Source organism: Gymnogyps californianus, chromosome 4 (assembly GCF_018139145.2).
Source record: "Gymnogyps californianus isolate 813 chromosome 4, ASM1813914v2, whole genome shotgun sequence".
Taxonomy (NCBI): domain Eukaryota; kingdom Metazoa; phylum Chordata; class Aves; order Accipitriformes; family Cathartidae; genus Gymnogyps; species Gymnogyps californianus.
The window spans coordinates 26,401,622-26,422,453 of record NC_059474.1 but is presented as its reverse complement, the minus strand read 5'-3'; the positions used below and the strand labels follow the sequence as shown (position 1 = coordinate 26,422,453).

The 20,832-nt window shown below is 38.6% G+C and overlaps 1 protein-coding gene across 1 annotated transcript in view; it reads left to right on the top strand.

The window, feature by feature from the left end:
• The first annotated feature begins 386 nt into the window (after positions 1-386).
• Positions 387-20,832, top strand: part of PDS5A (PDS5 cohesin associated factor A) — an 84,162-nt gene continuing 63,716 nt past the window's right edge. The window contains exons 1-2 of the mRNA XM_050896681.1: positions 387-443; positions 1,275-1,445. Of these exons, the coding sequence (XP_050752638.1) occupies positions 417-443; positions 1,275-1,445 (198 nt within the window). The 5' untranslated portion in view covers positions 387-416. The remainder of the gene's footprint in view (positions 444-1,274; positions 1,446-20,832) is intronic.

The following is a 20,832-nucleotide window of genomic DNA, read 5'->3' as shown; positions in this document are numbered from 1 at the left end:
CGCCCTGTGCGGGGCTCGGCACGGTACGAGACTTACTGGCCGGCCTCGCCCCCTGCCCCGGGGCTGGGGCTGGGGGGATCCTGGCTGGGCGGCGCTGCGGGCCCGGCCCCAGGCCCGAGGGCGGGCGGGCAGGGGGAGGGGGGCGGCGCGGAGCCTCCTCCCGGGCTGTTCTTCCCCGGCCGGACGGAGAGCGGCACTGTGTCCCCGCGGCGCACGCTCCGCCGGAGCCTCCCCCTCTCCCCAGCCGCCGCCGCCGCTGCTGCTGCCGCCACCGAGCAGCCTCCCCCTCCCCCCACCCCTCCCGAGCAGGAGCCGCCGCCGCACCGCGGAGCAGGGAGGCGGTGGGAGCAGCCAGGGCAGCGGCCGGCGGGGGTGGCGGCGGAGCGGCGAGGACCACCCGGCACGGAGGCTACTCAATGCTGCACCTTCCGGAGCTGCATGAGGTAAAGGCGGCTCCGGGTCCCGCTTCCCTCCGTCCCCGCTCTCCCCCCCCTTCCCCTCCCCGTCGCCCGCGGCCGGCGGGGGTGTGTGCGCGGAGCCGGGGGGTGGCGGGGGGCTCTTTGTGGGCCCGGCCGGGTGCGGGGCGGCGGGGCGAGGAGGGGCTGCGGGGCGAGGAGCTGAGGGGGCATGAAGTTGCGGGAACAAATGGAAAGTGGAGAGTGGCCTGGCCCCCTCCCCGGGGGGCTCCCGCCGCCGCGGGGGGGCCGGGCGGGGGGCTCGGCGCCGGGCGGGGGGGCTGGCGGGGGTGTTTTGTTTGTGCTCGCCGCCGCCTCCCTCCCTCCCTCCCTCCCTCTCCCTCTCCTGTTGGTTTCTCTGCCTCCTGATAGTTTTGAGGCCTAACTGTTTAGGCCTTGTCTCCCGGCTCCGGGGCCGGTGTGCCGGCTCCGAAGCCCCCCTCGGGGCCGGGAATTGCACCCCCTGGCCCCCCCTCGGGCTGTAACGAGCCCTCGGCCCCGGGGCATCCTTCGATCGAGTCCGAAATTTCATTGTAAAACCGTCGGCTCCGAACTAACAGTGTTGGGCTGGAGCAGCCCCGCAATGAAAGGAGGCGCCGGAAGGGAATGGAGGGGCCGGAGTTGTGGGGAGCGGCGGCGGCGGCGGGCCGGGCCTCGCTCCAGCGCCGCCCGGGGCGGGGGGATGCGGCGGGGGCAGCGGCGGGGGGCGCAGCCGGCGGGGTGATAACCGGGGCCTTCTGCGAATTGAGGGTGAGAAATGGAAAAAGAGGGTTAGAAAGTCGTTTCCATTCTGCTGAACTTTTGTTTTCTGACCGATAGAGGCCGGTAGAGGACTGTGGAGAAGGAAAGTTTATAACCAGCAGCACCAGGATGGACTTCCCTGCTACCCAACCAAAACCTGCTGCCGATGGTAAAATCATCTACTATCCTCCTGGAGTGAAGGAGATTACGGACAAAATTACTAACGATGAGGTGGTTAAACGGTTAAAGGTGAGCAATCCTGACCACTACCCCCTTCCCTACAACTTTTGCTTCTTAAGGTAAACATTTCATCACTGGAAAGGAGAACTGCTAGAGTTTCCATGTCATAGTTGAAATGTCCCCTTCTTGCCTGCAGACCTTTATGGGAATACCACTTCCTTGCTTTTCCTTAAAAGAGGAGGAGTCATTTTTGTAATTTGTAACTGTACTCTTGTGAGTTCTCTCAAAGCCAGAGTTGATACATTAAACTGCTAATTTGTACGTGAAATACATCCACAGTTTTGGGGAGAGGTCTGAAGTGGAATCGTAAGTAATAATTGCAGGATATGTTACCGAAAATTTTTGTTGGTAAGCTAGAAGGTTTTTGTGGGTTCTAGCACTTTGAGCAAGCATAGTTGAGCGGGGGAAACAAGTAGATCTAGTTAAGGGTATTCTTGACTGAAAAGATAACACTGTTCACAAACAGCGAAGATTAATTTCTGGAGTTTGTAGATGGAATTTTGAACATTTTTCGTATGTAAAACCTGCCTCAGATTTTGCAATTTGATATAATACATATAATTTCTTTCCTATTCACTTTAATTTATGCTTGGCAAAGTTGCTAAATTTTCATAAGCTAAAGGGACTGTTACAAAAGCATCTTCTTTGCTTGCTTGACAGCATCCTGGGGGACTGCGAGGCTTATCTATGTGTTGTATTTTTTTAATCCCTTTTTCCACTGGAAACATGAAATACTACTGTGATACACTAGTATTATTTCTTTATTCTCTATTTTCAGCATAGAGTTAAGTTGAGCATTGATCAAATGTTGGCACAGCTCGTTTGTTAACGCCATGGTCTTTGGACCAGAACGTTGTCGTAACCTGGGATTTGGTCCTATGCCCAGGGTGGAGATGTAGTAATAATTTTTTAGAGATCAGAAATATTCTCTCATCTGATGATCTGTTTCCCATCACAACAGTGACCCCACAAAGATTGAAAAATAGAAATCATGGTCTTGGCTAGTCAGTTAGTACATCAAAAAATCTCTTGCCTATAAATGTGAAGAGAATGTAGGCTTTGTGCTTTGCTTTCAAAGCAGCAAGGCACATGTCAGTTGTTTCTTTGAAAATGAGCCTTGTTGTCCAATTACAGTTTTGAAAATTATTGGACAAGTCCAGCCTAGTATTTTCAAAACTCCAATGGAATTTTGCCAGTTACAGGAGAAGATCCTGGAGTTTTGATTGTTTGGACAAGAGACCTCGAATCAAAGTCTGTGTGGAATGGGGAGGAGTGCAGTTTTGAGGTGCTCGTTGAAATGGGTATTTTATTTTGTCCCAGTCGGAGAACTTGCAGTGGTGAGCCGTGCCATTCCTAGATAATAGGAATAATACAATTTCAAAGTCATGCATATATGTTTTGCTGAATTCATGTGTGTGTGTTGGACATAATTTTCAGGCTAAGAGCAGATTTTTTTTCTGTCATTTTTTTTATGAACTACCGTTAAGGAATTCAGATGACCTCAAGACTGTAGACTAACTTTAAATGGGAACAAATACTTTGCTAGTGGACATACCATCACTGAAACAACAGAGGAAGATTTTTCTTATCTTATTGGTACTGCTTAATCTGTGTTTGAGGAATTTTTTTGGTCAGATATTGGCTTTACTGAAGCATCAAGAAAATGAAAGTACTGTACACTTTAGAACTAAACCAACAAGTATTTTTTTCTTTATGTTTTTGTATAGACATTTATAATCTTTATTTATGAAATCCATGCTTCTTTATATCAACTTGATTTATAAAAACAAATTCATTTTGGCATGTGGAATATTATGATGATACAGTGCTTGGGATGGAAATGCTTGAAAAAGTTTTGTTCAGTTAAAAGATAACTTTCCACAACGTTAAATATGCAATGATAAAAGCCAGCTTTAGCAGAATGTACAAATTCAGGCATGAATCAGTCCTTGAAACTGTAGGTTTTTTGCCGCCTTCTTGGCCATGCATGATCTAAAGATGCTCTGTGTGTCTCTTACAGAAGATGCATGTGTAACTTGGTGTTTTGGCCCCCAGGCTTTGGGACAGTTCCTGCAAATTTTTGTTCCTTTAGTTTATTGAAGTCGTGGTCAACTTAATTGGTTACAAATTTGTGTCCTTATTAGCAACTTTTCTGATATCACATCTGTATTTTTGTGCCCAGACGTCTTCTCGTAATGAAGGCTTTTCTTATTATTGGAACTTGAGGCGTGCTGGGCACCTGTCCCAGAGTGCCTGAGCAGCAGCTTTTGTGCCAAGGACTTTTAAAAAGAATGTTTTTTTATCCTTTCCCTCCTTCTGCTTGGGGTTGTGGGTAATAAAATGTAGGCCAGATTCTTTTACAGTGTTTTGATATATCTGTATGATAACATTAGCACTGTCCTGAAAATGGAAGTATTGAGAATTTTAAAATCAACATGTACCTTCTGAGTGATGCAGAAAGGAAAAGCCTCTGGATTGCATATATATGGTGAATGAAATACCAATTCAGGTGCTTAATGGACTCAAAGGTGCTTTCTGGTGTGTTAGATTACGTTGTTGGGTCGATGCCTTCTTAGAGTGGGACAGTATGTGATGTATAATTTCAGCTATTGAAGAAGTGATTTTAACTGTGGTGTGCTATGGCTGGGGACAAGTGTCAATTTAATAGATCCAATTAGGTTTAACCAAACGAGGCAGCTAGCATGTAGGAGAGAGTTGAGGCTTTCTGTATTTTGACTACAAAAAAAAATTATTTTTTTTTTTTTTTTTAAGGCTAATGTTCCTCTTTACAGTGCATCTGTTCAAGTTATATAGTGATTGGTTTTGGGGCTGTAAGTCAGCTGCTTGTCAATTTAGTAAGGCTTGTGGGGAGAGGTGATACCTTTTATTTAACCAAGTGATGGAAGTGGAAAACAACAAACAATTCTAAGGCACCCAAGTAGTCCTCCTTCAGTTCCAAAATCGAGCCAGCAACTAAATACAAGTTGAGAACAATTGTACTAGCAATACTGTATTTCTTCCCATAAGATAGTTGAAGGTTGAAGGAAGTTTTAGAAACTCAGCATCTGCTTTGCTGCAAAGCTTCTCTACGACTATTGAAATTTTTTTGAAATTCACTGTATTTTACTGCTTTGTCAAACGCCAGACTTTTGTATATTGTTGTCAGTAAACTATTAAATCTCAGATATAACTTTCTTTGGTCACAAGAGAATATTTTGATGTCATTTATATAAAACCTTGTAATCATTATGAATAAGATTAATAGTAGTGTACTTAATTGTCAGATATATTAAAAATAGCCCCATCAATCCAAAATGCATAGAACCTGACTTTCTCAGAGACTTACTTTAACAGCCTTTGTAGGCAAAGCCAGAACTGCCACTGAAAGAAGTGGCACTCTCTGCTGCTTGTCCCAACCTCTGTTCTGTACCCTCTCTACAAGCATTTTGTTTTGCGACATGCCAAAACGCATGGGTGAACAGATCTGCGTTAAAACTTAGAAGGAAAAAAAACCTAAACCTGTATTAATTTTAGCCTGAATAATTTTCTTGCCTGATTTATGGGAGCTCACAAATACTTGTGCTGGCATAGGGGAAAAAGCACTTCTTTCTGTGGCAGTCCTGCCTTACAGTGTTGAAGGAACTTCAGAGTCGATTTGAATGTGAAAGTTTGCGAATGTTATCTTTTGAGATAGGGATGGGGACTTTTGCATTGTTTCTGCAAAACTATCTCGCCTGCTAGACTTTTTTAAGTGAAAGAAATAATACATGATGACGAGTTCAGATATAGCTTTGTACCAACAACTATACAGTTTGGTAAAGTGTATGACAAGTCTGTAGGAAAAAAGAAAACATTTATAGTGCAGCATTTTCTTTTAGCTGTAGATATCAGTGTAAGCAACACTAATTCATAACATCTGTAAAAAGCAAATTTAATCAGACACTAAAGATACAAAAGTACCAAAAAAAAAAAAGGCAGTTTCTGAAACCTTCCAAAGGAAAAGGAGTGATAAATTAGTTTCAGCACAGAGATTTTTAACAAAGGTTTAAGGCAGTGTAAAAACCTGTTTTTGTGAAACTAAGAGTTTTATAGGTTAGAATTTATTGAGGGCGATGTAGTTCTTTATCGTAGCTGGCGTTAGTATTCTGTTTTCTGGGTTTTTTTTTTGTTTTGGGGAGTGATTTTCCTTTTGTTTTTCAATCAATCCAGTAGTCTTGTTGCTTTTCCCATAGTGACAGTCTGGCGAGGCATTTTCTGTGAAAGTTTCTTTTGATTTCCACCCCACCCCCCACCCCCCCTTCCACCCTCTCTCCAATTCTCCCCCTGCCACCCCACCCCAAAGCCTAGCTTGTGATCATCTGGAGGAATCAGCACTCCTAGTGTGCCTTGAAGTCTTCCTTATCTTGTCCCATGGCATTTCTTAGTTATCTGATACGTATTTGTGCCAGAGTGAAACAAACACTCCCTCTCCTTCTTCCCGTAGTCTTTCTGCGTGTTCCTCTGGTTATTAGATGTTGGCCTCTTTGTAGTTGGGCCTGTTGTGTCTTCACCTTTGGAAAATTATCCTCATATCACTAGAAATAGTTAAGGCTAATAATTTATCATACTATGCACAGGTGTTTTTTAGGCATCCGTTCCATAATGTTAAAATTGAGAAAAGTTGCTTGTTTGCTACTTAAATGTTTTGGAGTAGGCTGGAGGTATGAGAGAGGAAAAAAAAGTTGCTTTTTAATCACCCTGATATTTCTGCATAAGTTAATGGCCACTCTCTGAGATTATGTAGTTAGATGGACCTTTGATCTGACCTGTCTCTGCTTAGGTAGTTATTTTGAACGGAACTAAAAATACAAAGAGTATCATCTGGGAGAAGAAAATCTATTTTCTATTGTGTCATACACTAGAATTTGGTATGTTTGAGGGGAAAAGGTATACACGTTAAGTATGTTGGATTATATTAGTTAATAAATACTATTTGCTGGTGAGACTTAGATGACATGGGTATTTTCATGGCTTAGACCTCTGACTTGCATGTACTTACATGCTTGTATTTAAGAATTATAAGTAGTTTTGTGGAGGTCATGTAGCCAGGTTACAAAAATGATCCGCAGTTAATTATTCTAACAATTTTAAAACTTCCATTAATTTTATTTAACTGCAGACTGCAGTTTGCAATGTTCTTGAGCTATTGCTGGCCACATAAGCCTAAAGCCAAATTTCTAATTTGATTTTGCTCATAGTTTAGTCTTTTTAATTAGTTTGACTCTTGTAACAATCAAGTTTTTCATTAACTAGGACAGGCCACTAGTCAGAGAAGAAGAAATCTTGTTCTGATTTTTTTTTTCCAATGGAATATTAGCTGTTTGCTTTGTAAATGTCCCAATTTTATCAGTCCCTAGAGAAATAGATCATGTAGGCTCACCCAGTTCGCCCAGATGTTACTGAATTTCAAACTGATTGATGATAAGACCCTTTGGTTTTGTATCTGATAATTTTCTTTTGTTACAAGTGCATCGGTAATTAATGGCAATTTCACATATACAATATTATTCTAATGGTTTCCCGGCAACAATATGATAGATATATCGTGAAAGAAAAGAAGCCCCAATATGAAAGGGGGAAAAAACAGAGGTTGCTGAATTAGGAATGATAAATTCTGATGACTGACCACCAAATTGGACAGACTAGTTCCGAAGTCCTTATGCCCTCGTTTATTCTGTTATAAACCTCAAAGAATTATTAATTTTATTTTTGTGCTAATGCTTTTTTTGCCAGGTGAGGACATAATGTTAATCACAGTTTAAAAGATGGGGAACTGAAGAGCTACTGAAAGGGAAAAAAACAAACCCAAACACAAGAAAGACAAGCTGGCTTCATGTGCCTGATTTGGCATTTCTAAAATGTGACTTCTGAACTGACTGTGCATTCTGTTGCACTTTACATGTTCAGACCACAAGTTCCTTTGATTTCAGTTACATTTCTGAGTGCCTAGCACTTCTGTAAACCAGGCCTCATCGTCTCTGCTTAAGAACCCAGAAAATTACAAACGTTTTCTGTGAAAACTTTGTTATAGGTTGTTTAACAAGCATCGTATAGAAACTTCGTAATAGGTGGGAGGCTAGCATGCAAGTCTTCAGGCTTAACTGTTTTAAAACATGGCATAGAATATTCCTTTCCTGCAATATTTTCCTTCAGTTACAGTCTTCCAGCTTCAATAAATAAGAAAGATGGCCTTTGGGCAATACACTCCTCTACCAAACAACCTTGATTAACTCCAGAGCAGGTCCTTTCTGTGGACCGAACCAAATAATGGCTTCAAGTTTTTGATTTTTTTGTTTTGTTTTGTTTTTGTTGGGTTTTTTGTTTTCTTTTTAAAGGGGGAGGGAAGGTATGTAATCACGTACCAAATATCCTGTTAACATTAGGATTGAGGAGACTGACTAGAGGTTTTAGAAGTATAGGATTGTTTACCTTGGAAAAGAGATGAATAAGCATTGTTGTGATACAAGCATACAAAATAACAAATGACAGATAGTAAATTAGGAATCTCTGGTTTTGTCCCCCTCTCCTGAAGAAAGAGCATTCATTGAAATAGAAACTTTAAAAATTCTTGAAGGTTAAATATTTCTTAGGGTCATACTGGAAGGATGAGGCAGAGCAGAGCTCAACTGATGTTGTCTTTAGTGTAAGTGACATGCTTTAATCATATAAATCACTTACTTTAGGTGGGTGTGCCTGTCAGTATCTATTTTTATGGTATAATGTGGGACACTTTTTGTGTATTCAAATATTTTAAATAAAGTTTGGATACAAAGTCCTTGACATATCACTGCATTCCTATGAGGAGTTTGTATGCATAAGTTTGCAAAACACCAGGAGCCTTAGCTGTGCTCAAAGACTCATAAAAGAAGTGTTAATCTCACAACAGAGCTATGAAGTGAAAGAAAAATTATCCCTTGGTTTGCATACAGTAATATGGAGATGATTGATAGGAAGGGAAATCAAATATCATCTGAGCTTACTTTTCTTCCTTGTCTACTTGAATCAATTCATATTATTTTGTCTGCTTAATGCCTATGTGCATCTTTTGCTACCAAAAAGAAAAACAACAGAGAAAATGATTAGCAGATCATTCATTCACAGTATATATTATAGCCATTTTGGTAGTTAAAGAAACCAAACTTTTATCTAGTCCCCAATCTATGTTAAACATTGTTCATATATGAATTTTTTCCAAACTACAATATCTTCTTAATCACCATTGTTATCTGGAAATCTAAAACACATGCTTATTATTGGTGTCACTCAAAGCAATGTGTGTTTGCTGGCTCTGCAGCTGCAGTAAACTAATGAACTGTATTCCCACTGCTGTGCTGACATCAGAATTTGGCTGTTGCAAAGATGTCTTAAGCATGATGAAGTACCGTTAAAAGTAAACAAAGATAAAATTGGCGCAAAGTATGTTCCTGCTTAGAAATGAAGGTTGAAAACTTCGTGGTACCTAGATAGCACAGGATATCCTAAACATATGTTTTATTTATGTGAGACAGATGACACATACTTAGCTGATGGAGATGTCAGAGCTGCAGTGTTAGGATCAGTTTTGCAGCCATGATGGGGGAAGAATCCATTCAAATTTACTGTGGAGACTGGTGAGCCTTTTTAATGTCTTAGTTATTCTCAAGTGAGTTCCCATTTCTTTCTAGTTGTTCAGTTACATTACCTAATGTAACTCTATTGTATGAATAGAGCCTGTCACCTTTTGCTGAAACACTATTTGGTAGTCATTAGCAATTTTAGGCCTTATATTATGTTTTTAGTGTTGTATTTTAATACCTCATGGTAGAAATTATGACATCTGTCTCCAGGAGATTTATCAAAACTTTCCAAACCGTTGAAGCAGAGAAAAAGTTTTGTACTGGCAAAATACATTCATAAGCATTAAAGAGACATATGTCTTTTCTATTTACAAATAATTTTTTGAACTGATACAGACATTGAAGATGAAGGAGAAGGAGAAAGAACATTTTAAAAGGAGTTGGAGAAATCGAGTATTTCTGGAGTCTCCCCCCCACCCCCTTCTTTGCTTGCTACAGCACCTGAAAAATGCACACGCTTAAAAAAAATAGAAGTAGTTATGTACTGTTTAGTAGTATTAGCATTTGCTTGCAGTCATTAAAGAATTCCCTTTCCTCTGCAGTTGTAGTGTCTGTCTTTCTTAAGGCTTTCTATGGAAATAACCTGATTGACCATCAGGGAACAGCTTTAGATCTGCAGGTTTACAATGGTTTTTTTGATACTGTGTAACTTACTGATGTTTAAACTATTTTATCACTGCATCTAACATGAGAGGCCATTGAAAGACCAACTTCAAACTTGTACTTATTATGAAAACCTTATTACTGAAGTTTTAAGTGCCCAAGAATTAGTCTCAAAAATTGAAAGAAAACATATTTGTGTTTTTCAGTTTACTTTGTATATGTGATAGTGCTTTGTCTGGACAAATGTTTTTACCTTGCTTTTCTAATGAAATAAGGGTTTTATCTGATCAGCCAGTCTAATTTCTTTGTTCCTGATCTTCCCTGAAGTTACATTAGTTCAAAACTTGCTGGCAGTTGGGCAAACGTTTCAGAGATGCAAGATTTGTCTAATTGGTGCTGAGCAGAATAGAGACATCTGAATTCTGTTTATACAAAGGAAAACGGACCAGCACTGTTAAACGCTTCAAAAGGCAGCAGCCCGTGTGCTAGCTGGAATAAATTCAACTAATTCCCACATGGGTGTTTAAGTGTTGTAGGGGATATGCTGCCCCCTCCCCAACTCACCAGGCACGGCACCCAGAGGGAAGTGGGCAGGTAGTGCAGGAGGATGAGAGTGAGGGATGCAGAAGGGAGTGAGTTGGCAGCCCACTTGGAGCAGAGTGATGGGGAACAGATCTGATGGAAATCAGCCATCGTTAATTTGCTGCTTATGATAAAACCCGTTTCATATAGCAGCAGTAAAGGAGATAAACAGCTAAAATAAAGCACAAAAACTTTTTAATACTCTCTTAACCCACAGGCTGGTAGAGGGCTGTGCATGATATTTGAAAATATTACTAATTTTTTAACTTAAAGTGGTGGGTTTTTAACAACTAAAAATGATACCTGCATTCCTTGATCATATTGATGAAAGTTGCCTATGTGATATGCTATTACAGAAAGGGTGAAGCAAAAGTGAAAAAAACCAAAACCCAAACCACTCAAAAGTAGCTAAAAATCTCAAAAGACGATCACTAAGTTCTTTAGTTAATGTTTTCTGTAGTATTTTTCTTACATAATTTGTTTTTTCTGTTTATTTTTGCTGCTTAGAATCATGGTGATGTTACAAATGCTGAAGCAAAATGTGTGCAGTGAAAGTAGAGTTGAACTTAGGAGGTGCTTAATATAACGAAAATTTGCAATTTGAGGCTTATGATGATGCCATAGTGTGGATGTGAAAAGAAGTTTGTTAAAATAAGTTGTTCCTTGAAAAAAATAAACTGATTGACTTTACTTGTGTTACCAATTTAATGAAAGGAAAATGCTGTTGGATATTTACCCTTAAAATTCTTACGCTATGTTCAGATAGAGTAGTCAAAGTAGGGTAAATCCTGTTATTTTAATATCATTTTGTGTTTTAACTGTATTGTTCTTCTGTTACTATTTGAAAACATATGCATGTACTTAATTGTCCAAAATGCAGTAATGGTTCTCCATAATAAACTCGTTATTGAAATTTAATCAAATCCTATTCATAATTTAGTAGGGAATTATTTGAAATTAAATTTTGAGGAACATAAAAATTGTTTTTTTTCTTGTGATTTTAGAGTAAAACCTGATACTTGGTCACTGAACTCTCACTGACTGCAGTGCCTTTCTGTGGGCTTTAGTCCTGATGTCCTAGTCAGTCAGAAAGGGTATAATTTTTCTTTTAAAACTTCATTTACGTGAAACAGTGAAGAGGAATCATTCAGAAATTGTGCCACTTTGTTCATGCAATGATGCAAAGTATTGTAAAATAAGTGAAGTGAAGTTTAATTCTTAAGCTGTTGCGGTAATAACAATGAAATAAAGTAAACTCAATACCTACGTTTGATGGTAGAAACAGAATTCAGCATTCTGGGGGGAGGTGGAAAAGGTTACCGTATATGTTTGTTTTTTGACAGGTGGCTCTTTCTCAGCACTGAATTGCTGCAGAGTTAACATTAATTCACTTACAAAGCAAAACAAAGAAATGCAAGGCAACTTTAAAGCTTTTTGCTGAAAATACATGTTTATTTAAATACCTTATTCAGTCATCCTTTGTAAATGTAGTTGCCATGTGTCACTATTTCTGAAAAACTTCTAATCCATCTCTTCTCTAAAGCTCCCACTTCTGCTATCGCCAGTAAAATTCCAGTGGCAAGAAAAGAAGTACTATTTTTGCTTGTGTGAAGTCAGTAAATGAAGGTCTAGGAGTTGCATTTGTGAGCTGTTAGTGACATTTTTTCTTAGAAAATATATGTAGAATATGAAAGTAGGCATAACTCTGTAGCCTAAGGGAAATTGGGAAATCTGGAAATAAGATTTCAGCTTTGTTCCAGTTGAAACTGGTAGTCTAGACTGCTGTAAAATCATGAGAATTTTGCTTTAGGAAATGGAAGGGTTCACCAAGTACAAAAACTATATCTTTGTAGAATATATACACATTGGTACAACTTGAAGTAGGTCAGTAGAAAACCTAGTAAGTTGTTAAAAAAATCTCTTTGAACTGGGAGTGAAAACCAAGTTAAAGGCTATGTTTCTAAACCTCAGCTGGGAAAGTGGGGGTGGTGTGTAATGTTTTCCAAAGTTACACTCTTTCAGTCCTAGCCTTTGTTTCCCTTTAAAGGTTAAAACACCTTCAGTCAGATTACAAAGTAAAAAGGCTGCCGTTTAATTTTGTTTCATTTTGACATCTTTGCCTGTTGTTCTTAGTTTAGGTTCTTGTGCAAATTGGAGCATTCTGGTCTGAGTTGGATTTGTTATGGTAGATTAAAGCATACTCATCCTAGAGTTGCAGCTCTGTGTGCCACTCCATTTCTGATGCTAAAATTGGTTTCTGATACCCATATACATCTGTGAGGATGGAGTTCTCCACTACGTTTTATCTAGCAGTGAAGCTGGTTTGAGAGACATGTTCAGGGACTCCCTTACACTGGCTCTGCCTCCTGAGAAATCATACTGTGGAGCTGTGCCCTAATTAACACTGTCTTGAGACTCTTCAGAGTCACTCCGACTTCAGTCTGTATGTGGGCTGTGATGAGTTTAAGTTTCTGTATACTATCTGATTTAACATCTGTCAACACTTTGGTTAAAAGCCTGGCATCATGCAACATCCCTATAAAATTAATTTTAAAACTAGTCCCAAAATTTTAGAAATGAGGAAAATATTAATTGCTAGCATTTTTAGAGGATTTGTTGAGAGTTTTCCCACTGCTTTTCATCGTTTTTATCAATCTTCTGCTTGAAAACAAAACTATGGGCAAAAATAATTTCATCAGGAAGGTGAAAAGGTAGAGGGGTAAGTAATGACAGGTTAGTTCTGCAGAGTATTGCGAGTCAGCTTAGTAATCTGAGCTGACCTGCATAGCGGGTATTTTAACATAGTCAAAAGCAAGTTTGTTTATCTAAAAATAAAAAAATGCAAATCCTCTCTACGGAGTGCCAGGATTGTATTTTGGAAGCTTGTCATCCTGACACTGTTGTACCTGACTACTTTGAGTACTCTTAAGTTGACGCTGCTGCTGAAGGAAACAGTTACTCATCTTCACCACTGCTGCCATTGCTTTTCAGGGAGAGTAATGATTCAAAGTCGTTTGCCTTATTTGAGTCAGCAGCACTCTCAAAGTCGTAGAAACAAATCAAGTTTGTGAAGAGTAAGAGGAGAAAAGTAAAAAATAGAGGCACATAGTGACTGTAGGCAAAGAGGGGGAAACTAGTATAGTTGGAAAGGATGGTGGAGTTGCTACACCAGTAGCTGGAGGATTGCCCTGAATCAGACCCTGGTGTGCTTCACTCTACTGGAATGTGTGGAAGCACAAACACCAAAGCCAGCGCTTTGAGCCACTCTTGCTTGCTTGTGGGCCATCCTTTTCCACACTACAACCCAGGTATCTGCAGGATACTGGGTTGTGGAAGTGATCCTATTCACTTATTTTTTTCCAGGTTAGTTTTCATTTGGATCAATGTGACTTACGCAGTCACCTACTACTCCCCTCCTTGTGTTGGCAGAAGCTGTATGACAGTCTTGGGGTGGCAGATCTGGTACTTGCAGTGACAGCTTAATTTGGAACACTGTGTTTGTTGGGTTTGACCTTATTAAATCAACTTAAAGATTTATTAAATCAACTTAGATTCATTAAACTGCACCCTAAGATTGGGCTGAAGCAGTCCCACCTCCCCTGTGAATTTTTACAGCCATGTAGTGAGGTGGTTCAAGAAGCACATCTATCTGAAAAGTAACCTGGCCAGAAAAAGGGATTTTTCAGTAGTGTCGCTCATCAGTCGCATGCATGCTGGAGTAATGGAGGGACAGGTCTGACAGATTTGGATTGACTTACACGGCCATAAAACTGCACCCTAAGAAATTCTACAAACATCCCCCACCCCCTCAATTTGATGAGGTAGTGTCTGTATGCAAAATGAAGTGTGTCCCTTGTTTCGGAGAGCTGCAAATGTAAGTGCAGCGAATGATGCGCTACCCTTCCACATCTGAAAAAGAAACTAAGATACAGAGGAGAATGTTCTCTGGTTAGAAACAATTGAAATCAATGCTGCGTTTATACGCAAATGTGTGGATTGTGCTGGTGCCAGTAATTTTGAACTAACGTGAATGTTGTGGAATCCACAATGAATTTTCTGATGTTTTAGCTGACTGGCTGCTGTAATAGATCATACCATTCATCCTAATACATGATTGCTTTCAAAATAAATTGATTTTATATTGGAATTCAGAATTGGTGTGGTAATATTTAGTGACAGGTACTTACATACACTTCTCCTTTCTCTAGGAATGTTTGGTTTCCTCTTTTTTCCCTTTATTGTCTTTCCCATTTGTACAAAAGAAAGAATTTGAGGTTTCAGTGTTTTTCAGGCCTCCCTAAGCCCGATGGCTCACAGTTCTGTACCAGTATTATGATTATGAGATGTGGTCTTTGATGTTTAGACTAGTCTTTTCCTGTTCTGCAGTCCAAACTACTGAGTCTTGTGTTGTGACTTGAACTAGAGTAGGCGGTACAGGTCAGTGCTTGCAAACAGATTTGTCTTCATGCCAGCTCTCATTCTTATTTTTTTTTCCCCTCCTAACGCCTGCTGTAGTTGATTGTTCTTTAAACAAAGACTTGCACTAACTTACAGGATGTATATGTCTCTCTAGGGGAATGTGTGTGTGCATACATACACATATACAGAAATGAATCTTTTCTTTCCAGATAATCACACATTCAAAAAAAATTGTACTACCCAGCAGATAGGCGCCGCAAATAGCTTTCTCCCCCCCAAGCATGAACTGATAAAATGCAAGTAGTAGAATCTTTTTTTGTGTCATCCCAAAGCCAGCATTATTAACACTCCACAGGGCTCATAGCAGAGACAGACCACGAGTTTACTGTTGCACAGGAAGCTCTTCCAGAATTATTCACAGAAAGTGAAAACTCTTCTTCTTTAAGTGTTACTCATTTAACTGATATTTCTTACACTTAAGGGTCTGAGAGTTGTGTAGAATATACTGTTAAGGACTCCTTGATAGGCCAAAAATCTGGCTGCTGTTGAAAAATGTTTGAACGTAGTTTTGTTTATTCTTTGAAGAGATAGTGTTTACAAGGAGCTTGCACTTTTGTGGTGGTGTATGCATTGAAATTCTGTAGCTGCCAAACTTCAGCCAACCTTAGAATTGAATTTTGCCCATTTTTCTAGTAGTAATTTGTTTGTATATGGAAACTTTTATGAAAATAGCTGCATGGGAATGTTGCCAGAAACTGTTGGATGAAGTTGTATGGATAATTTTGATTATACAAATCCTCACTTTGAAATAATTTTATTTCATTTCATGTTATTGAGTGGGTTTGTGGTTTGTTGTTTTTAGTTGTTTCATTTTGTATTATTGTTAAAGTAAACATTATTTGTAATCTTCAATTCAGAAAGCTTCAAAATAATGCCTAAGAAATGAATGTGTGGATATCCTTTGCATATATTCACCAGTCAGTAGTATATTGGGATTCCTGGGGTTCAGTCTTTTTGTTTGTAAATAAATTCTGGAGACCTTCAGTGAGTCTTGATTCAAAATCCCTAATTACCTTTCAAGTCTTTGATGGTATATGAAAAACATTGTGAGTAACTGATACCATTCATGACCAATGGATCAAATGTTCAGAGGCTTGACTAACACAAAGAAACTGGGGTACATTGATTCTAGATAATAATCATGTTGCAAAGGGAGGCTAGATGGAGGCTAATATCAGTTTTACTATGAACTGACTTTGCGCTGTCTTAATTCAGACCAGAATGCATGCAAAACTGTCATATTGAAAAATGAGGGGGGAAGATGTTCTGGTTTTGCTGGGCTTCTCTGAGATTGCTGACTAGGAGATACTGCTTTCTCACCCAAGAGAAGAGATATGCGTACAGGATACAAAATGCTTAAGTTGGGAGAGTATATTCAGTGATGGAAAACTACTTTTTTACCGCTTGGCCTCTCAATACCTGACTCTCGCAAGAATCAACTGTCTTCTGAGTCCTCCTTTTGACATCTGAAAGCAGCTCCTAAGCAAATTCAAAACAAGTATTGTAGACACAGTGTCAACCATGTGCAGGTGGCCACTACCTGATTTCAATGTTACCCCATGATTTTACCACTATCAAGATAACCCTGTGTGTGAGCAGTCAGCTCTGGCAAAAGACAGATGCTTAAAGTTAAAGCTGAGCAAGGCAGTGGTTTCAAGCAGGCAGCAGGAAGCATTTTTCTCCATCCTTCAGTTTCCTTTGCTGGATGTTTCCCTTTAGTACTTACTTCTTTTTGGTCCTTAGTACAGGGCAGTACTTACCACTAGTGAGGAAACTGCCAATAGTAGCATCTGGGAGTAACACCGTCTGGCCTCTCTACTTGGCTAGGAATTTCAGCCCTACCCAGATTACAGTTATTTACTCTCAACATCTGGAACAGAATTCTGTGATTAATCTCATCATGAATGTGTCAGCATTTGGGGACTATCTAATATAAATACTGAAGCATTTTCCTCAATATAAGTTACTTGGGCAGCAACTTGTTGTTGTCTCCTCCTATGCTAATTTCCAATAAAATTCATAGTCAAATATTAGATCTCAGCCCTTTTCTTTAAGGTGGCTGAGATGGCTAAAGCTAAATGGCTTTAGCTTAATGCCTGAGTTTTAGGCGCTAAAGATTATAGTTGACAGCTTTTGTTTCCTGATCGTAAATCTTAGCCAACAGCATTTTTAGGATGTTAAATGAACTCCTGCAGATATTGAAGGCTGTTGCAAACCTCCACAATCTGTAGGCCAAAGTGCACTTCTGAAATCTTCCTTTCTTGCTATGAACGTGCATTGCGAAATGTTTTGATTTCGAATTAAAAAAACAAACCAAACCAACAACACCAATTCAATCAGAATAAAACATTGCACTGTTACATTTTTCTTTTTAGGATGAAAAGGTGGGAAAACAAACATAGCAAGATATATTCCACAGTTGTTTTGGTAAACTGTTTCAGTATGCTACTGACCTGCATGCTATGATCATGAGGGTGATTTAAAAAAAAAATTAAAACAAAACACACAAAACCCCAGAAAAACAACCTGCAGAACATGAATGAAGCTGAGTTCCATCCTGTTTTGGCTTTTGAAGAGTAAAAGCAATGGAACTTCATGTATTTTAAGTCGTGTATATGCAAGCTTAAGACAAACGTAAGAACTTTACATGGGATTCAGGACCCGAAGGCAGTAACTATACAGTCTAGAATGTTTTTAGATAAGAAAAGTTAAATTTTGTGTTTATGTGATGTCTCATGTATGCTTAAGAAAGATCAAATGGTTTATTTTGACAATCACCTGGTCAACTAGTTGTCATTCTCCTGCAGAGTTTGTATGAGAGAGAGATCTGTTGTATCCTTTTATAGATAACATTTGCCCTCCTTTTTTCAATTTTCCCAATCATTTTTTTATGATTTTTTTTTTTTTTTTATGTTTTAGCTGCTTTTTGAATCTCCAGCATATGCATGTGGACTACTGTTCTGAGGTCACTGCAGCTAGGCAAGTGACGTTGAGTCTCTGTTCAATTTTTGAGTCAGAGGAACAAAACCAAAGATCATTTTTAAACAATGAGGTGTTATTTTTGCTTGTGGCTTTAGGCCACTTCAATCCAGTACTCTTGATGAAGTGTGTGCTTTCTTATGTGTTCTGGGCAATCATAATTTTTTAGGCCGAGGCTTGCTGCCTTCTCTGTAAGCTTCTCAGACTTCTCTTTGGCACTGTCTCTTTGTCACAGATGCAGACATTTGTGAAATGACCAAATCCTCTGCCAATGGGTACCAAATTTATGTTCGTGCTTAGGGTATAGGTTAGTATTATTTCAGATATCTGATCTTACAAAGGAAATCAGCCACATCTTCCAGCTATTTCAAGTGAAGGCAGAAGTTACTCACTGCTGTAGTGTATGCCCTGTTGTATTGATAGAATTTATTGAATAAGTTTGAATAACTGTACTATGAGACTCTTAGAAACTGTAAAATTTAGTGGGTAACAAAATACTTTATTTCTGATAAAGTATTAAACTAGATGTTAAAGTAATTTTAGGGGCATAACCTCAAGAAGTGGATTGACTTTTACGTTGTTTTGTACTTCAGGGGGATAAAATTTCTCAAATTTTGTCATGGAGAGGATAAGTGATTTTCTGGATGAACATGACAAAATGTTTTGCAAATACAGAGCTACTATGCCTCAAGTGCTTTTTTTAAGTATGTTGGACCTTTAAACACTTTCTGTGATTCCTGTTTTAGGCATTCTTTATGAGAATGTTGCTGGCAGCTATTTAAATGATATTTAGTACTTGCAGGTTGCTGATTTCAGCAACGTAGTTTAGTGAAATGTTATTTTCATCTAAATTCAGCATGGTTAATTCTGAGACTGAATTTAAGTAGTGTATTTAAGTATATTAAATATATAAATAGTGTATTTTTTAATAAAAATTGTATACAATGACTTTTTAACCTTTAACTTTGAGAAGTCTGCCTGATTTGAGTTCTTCCTTGCGTAGTTGTATGATTTTTTTGCAGAAAATCCCATATTTTTTCTTAGATAATGAAATTATTATACTAATTCAAGAGGTTCAAAATAAAGCAGAAGTGAATGTAGAGTTTAAAATGGGAAACCGCTGCACAGTGCAGGTGATGTGAGTAGACTCACCAAGAATGGTTTGGGGAATCTCTCTAATGGTGTGTACCTGATGTCCCATAGTGGGAATGGTCATACCATGAAGTCTTCATCTGAAGTCTGTTTCTAGCAAAGAAAGGAAGTTGCAATGCTTTCTGTGATTTGTGGGACATCAGTCATCTTTACATATTTCACTAAGAAAGTCTTAGTACAAAAAGACTCCTTATTGGAACTTCTTAAAGTCAGACATGTTTTGAAAACATTCTTTAAAAAAACCCAAAAAACCAAAAAAACCTTGCATTAACACTTTATATCTGATATATTACCTGCTTCTTATCTCAGCAAAATCAGTAGCTATAAGACTGTGTGATTACATATGAGGAATGTTGAGGGACAGGTACAGCAGTTATGGGCATATTCTAGCTATCCACAAGGCAAGAATTTGATGGAACTGATAGGCAAAATAGTTGCAGAACTCTTGTGGAGGAAATCAGGAGTTACTTAAAGTTCTCAAAATATTAGAAGAATTCCCAGACAAGACTTTCTTAGCCCAAAATTAAAATAACTGGAGAAAATCAACAAAGCCACCACAACTCTGGGAGGTGACTTATTATCCTCTAAAATAGTATTGCTAATCCAGAAAGGTACAGTAGAGCTCTGTAAAAGCAGTCATTTGATTTTCTTTCTTTAATTAGGCAAAAAAAAAGGTCTTTGTTTTGGAAATAGAATACATATTTTGGATGGGGGATAATTTTCGATCAGCTCAACGTAGCTATATGGCTTGAAAATATTAAAATATTTAGCAAAGTTAGAACCAAGTGAAAACATAGTCCTGTGACTGGTGATTGGGTGTAAACATCAAGATCCAACAAATAAAACCAGATATGAGATGGAGACATGAATGGGAAAAACTCTGGGTCTTTTCTATCTTCCTTTCTTTTCCTCAGTCTCCTGCCTTTGCCTTTTCCTTTTTGATTTTTACTTTTTCCTTGGACATACAAATGCACCTCACTCCCATACCCAAAATGGAAAAGTCTACATTCTTGTGTGAAATACTGTATCATAAAACGAACAGTAAAAACATTAAAAATAACATCTTAAATACTGTCATGTAAAGTCCTCCAAAATGCTTTCTGTAAATAATATATTCAATTTGAAATATTTCAACACTTTTAATATTGGCAATTATGATGGTAATCTTACAAGTTGAATCTATTGAAGACTTTTCATATTATTCTTTGCTACCTACATTATAATAAAATACATTGGCTTGTCATTCATTTTCCAGGCTTATTTCTCAGAAACTGAATATCCTACATATAATTATTATGTCTTTAGCATCATCCTGTTGCTGAGCACTGTGGATTTGACTTTCATATCCTTATATCAGCAATATTGGTGCCTCTTATTTTTCCTTTAGTCTCCCATGCCATTTTAAAGAAAATTTTTAAAATGGAAAATTTCTTTAAAATATTTTTTTATTCTTTTAACATGTATCAGAAATCAGTCTTTATTACTAGGGATACTTGTCATTATTCGGAGTAAAATAATTTAAACTTATTAAATGAATTCTACCAATACAATACTTTCCATGCATTAATTATACATAATTTTCTTCCTCATTAAAGAATTAAATAAGACTTATAGCCAAGAAACCACTCTAGATATTTTTCAGGTCCATTTTTTCACACACCAATTTTTTCCTGTGCTTTAAGAATTTCCAGAAACTTTGTTTTTAATGGGGCTACTTAAAAATAAGATGAAACCAGCAGCCACACACAGAGCAAGCAAATTTCTGCATTTTGCCTTCAGTCCATTCTAGAGTGCCCTATTTTTGAGCTTGGTAGCTGCCTAAACAGAAAACTTTTTGTGTGTGTTAATAATATAGATAATAGTGCTCAACAGGTAGCAAAATCTTCTGGTAAAGCAGTGCTTCATTGGAGAAAGCTGATTTGTCTGAATAGAAATTCTTTGCAGAA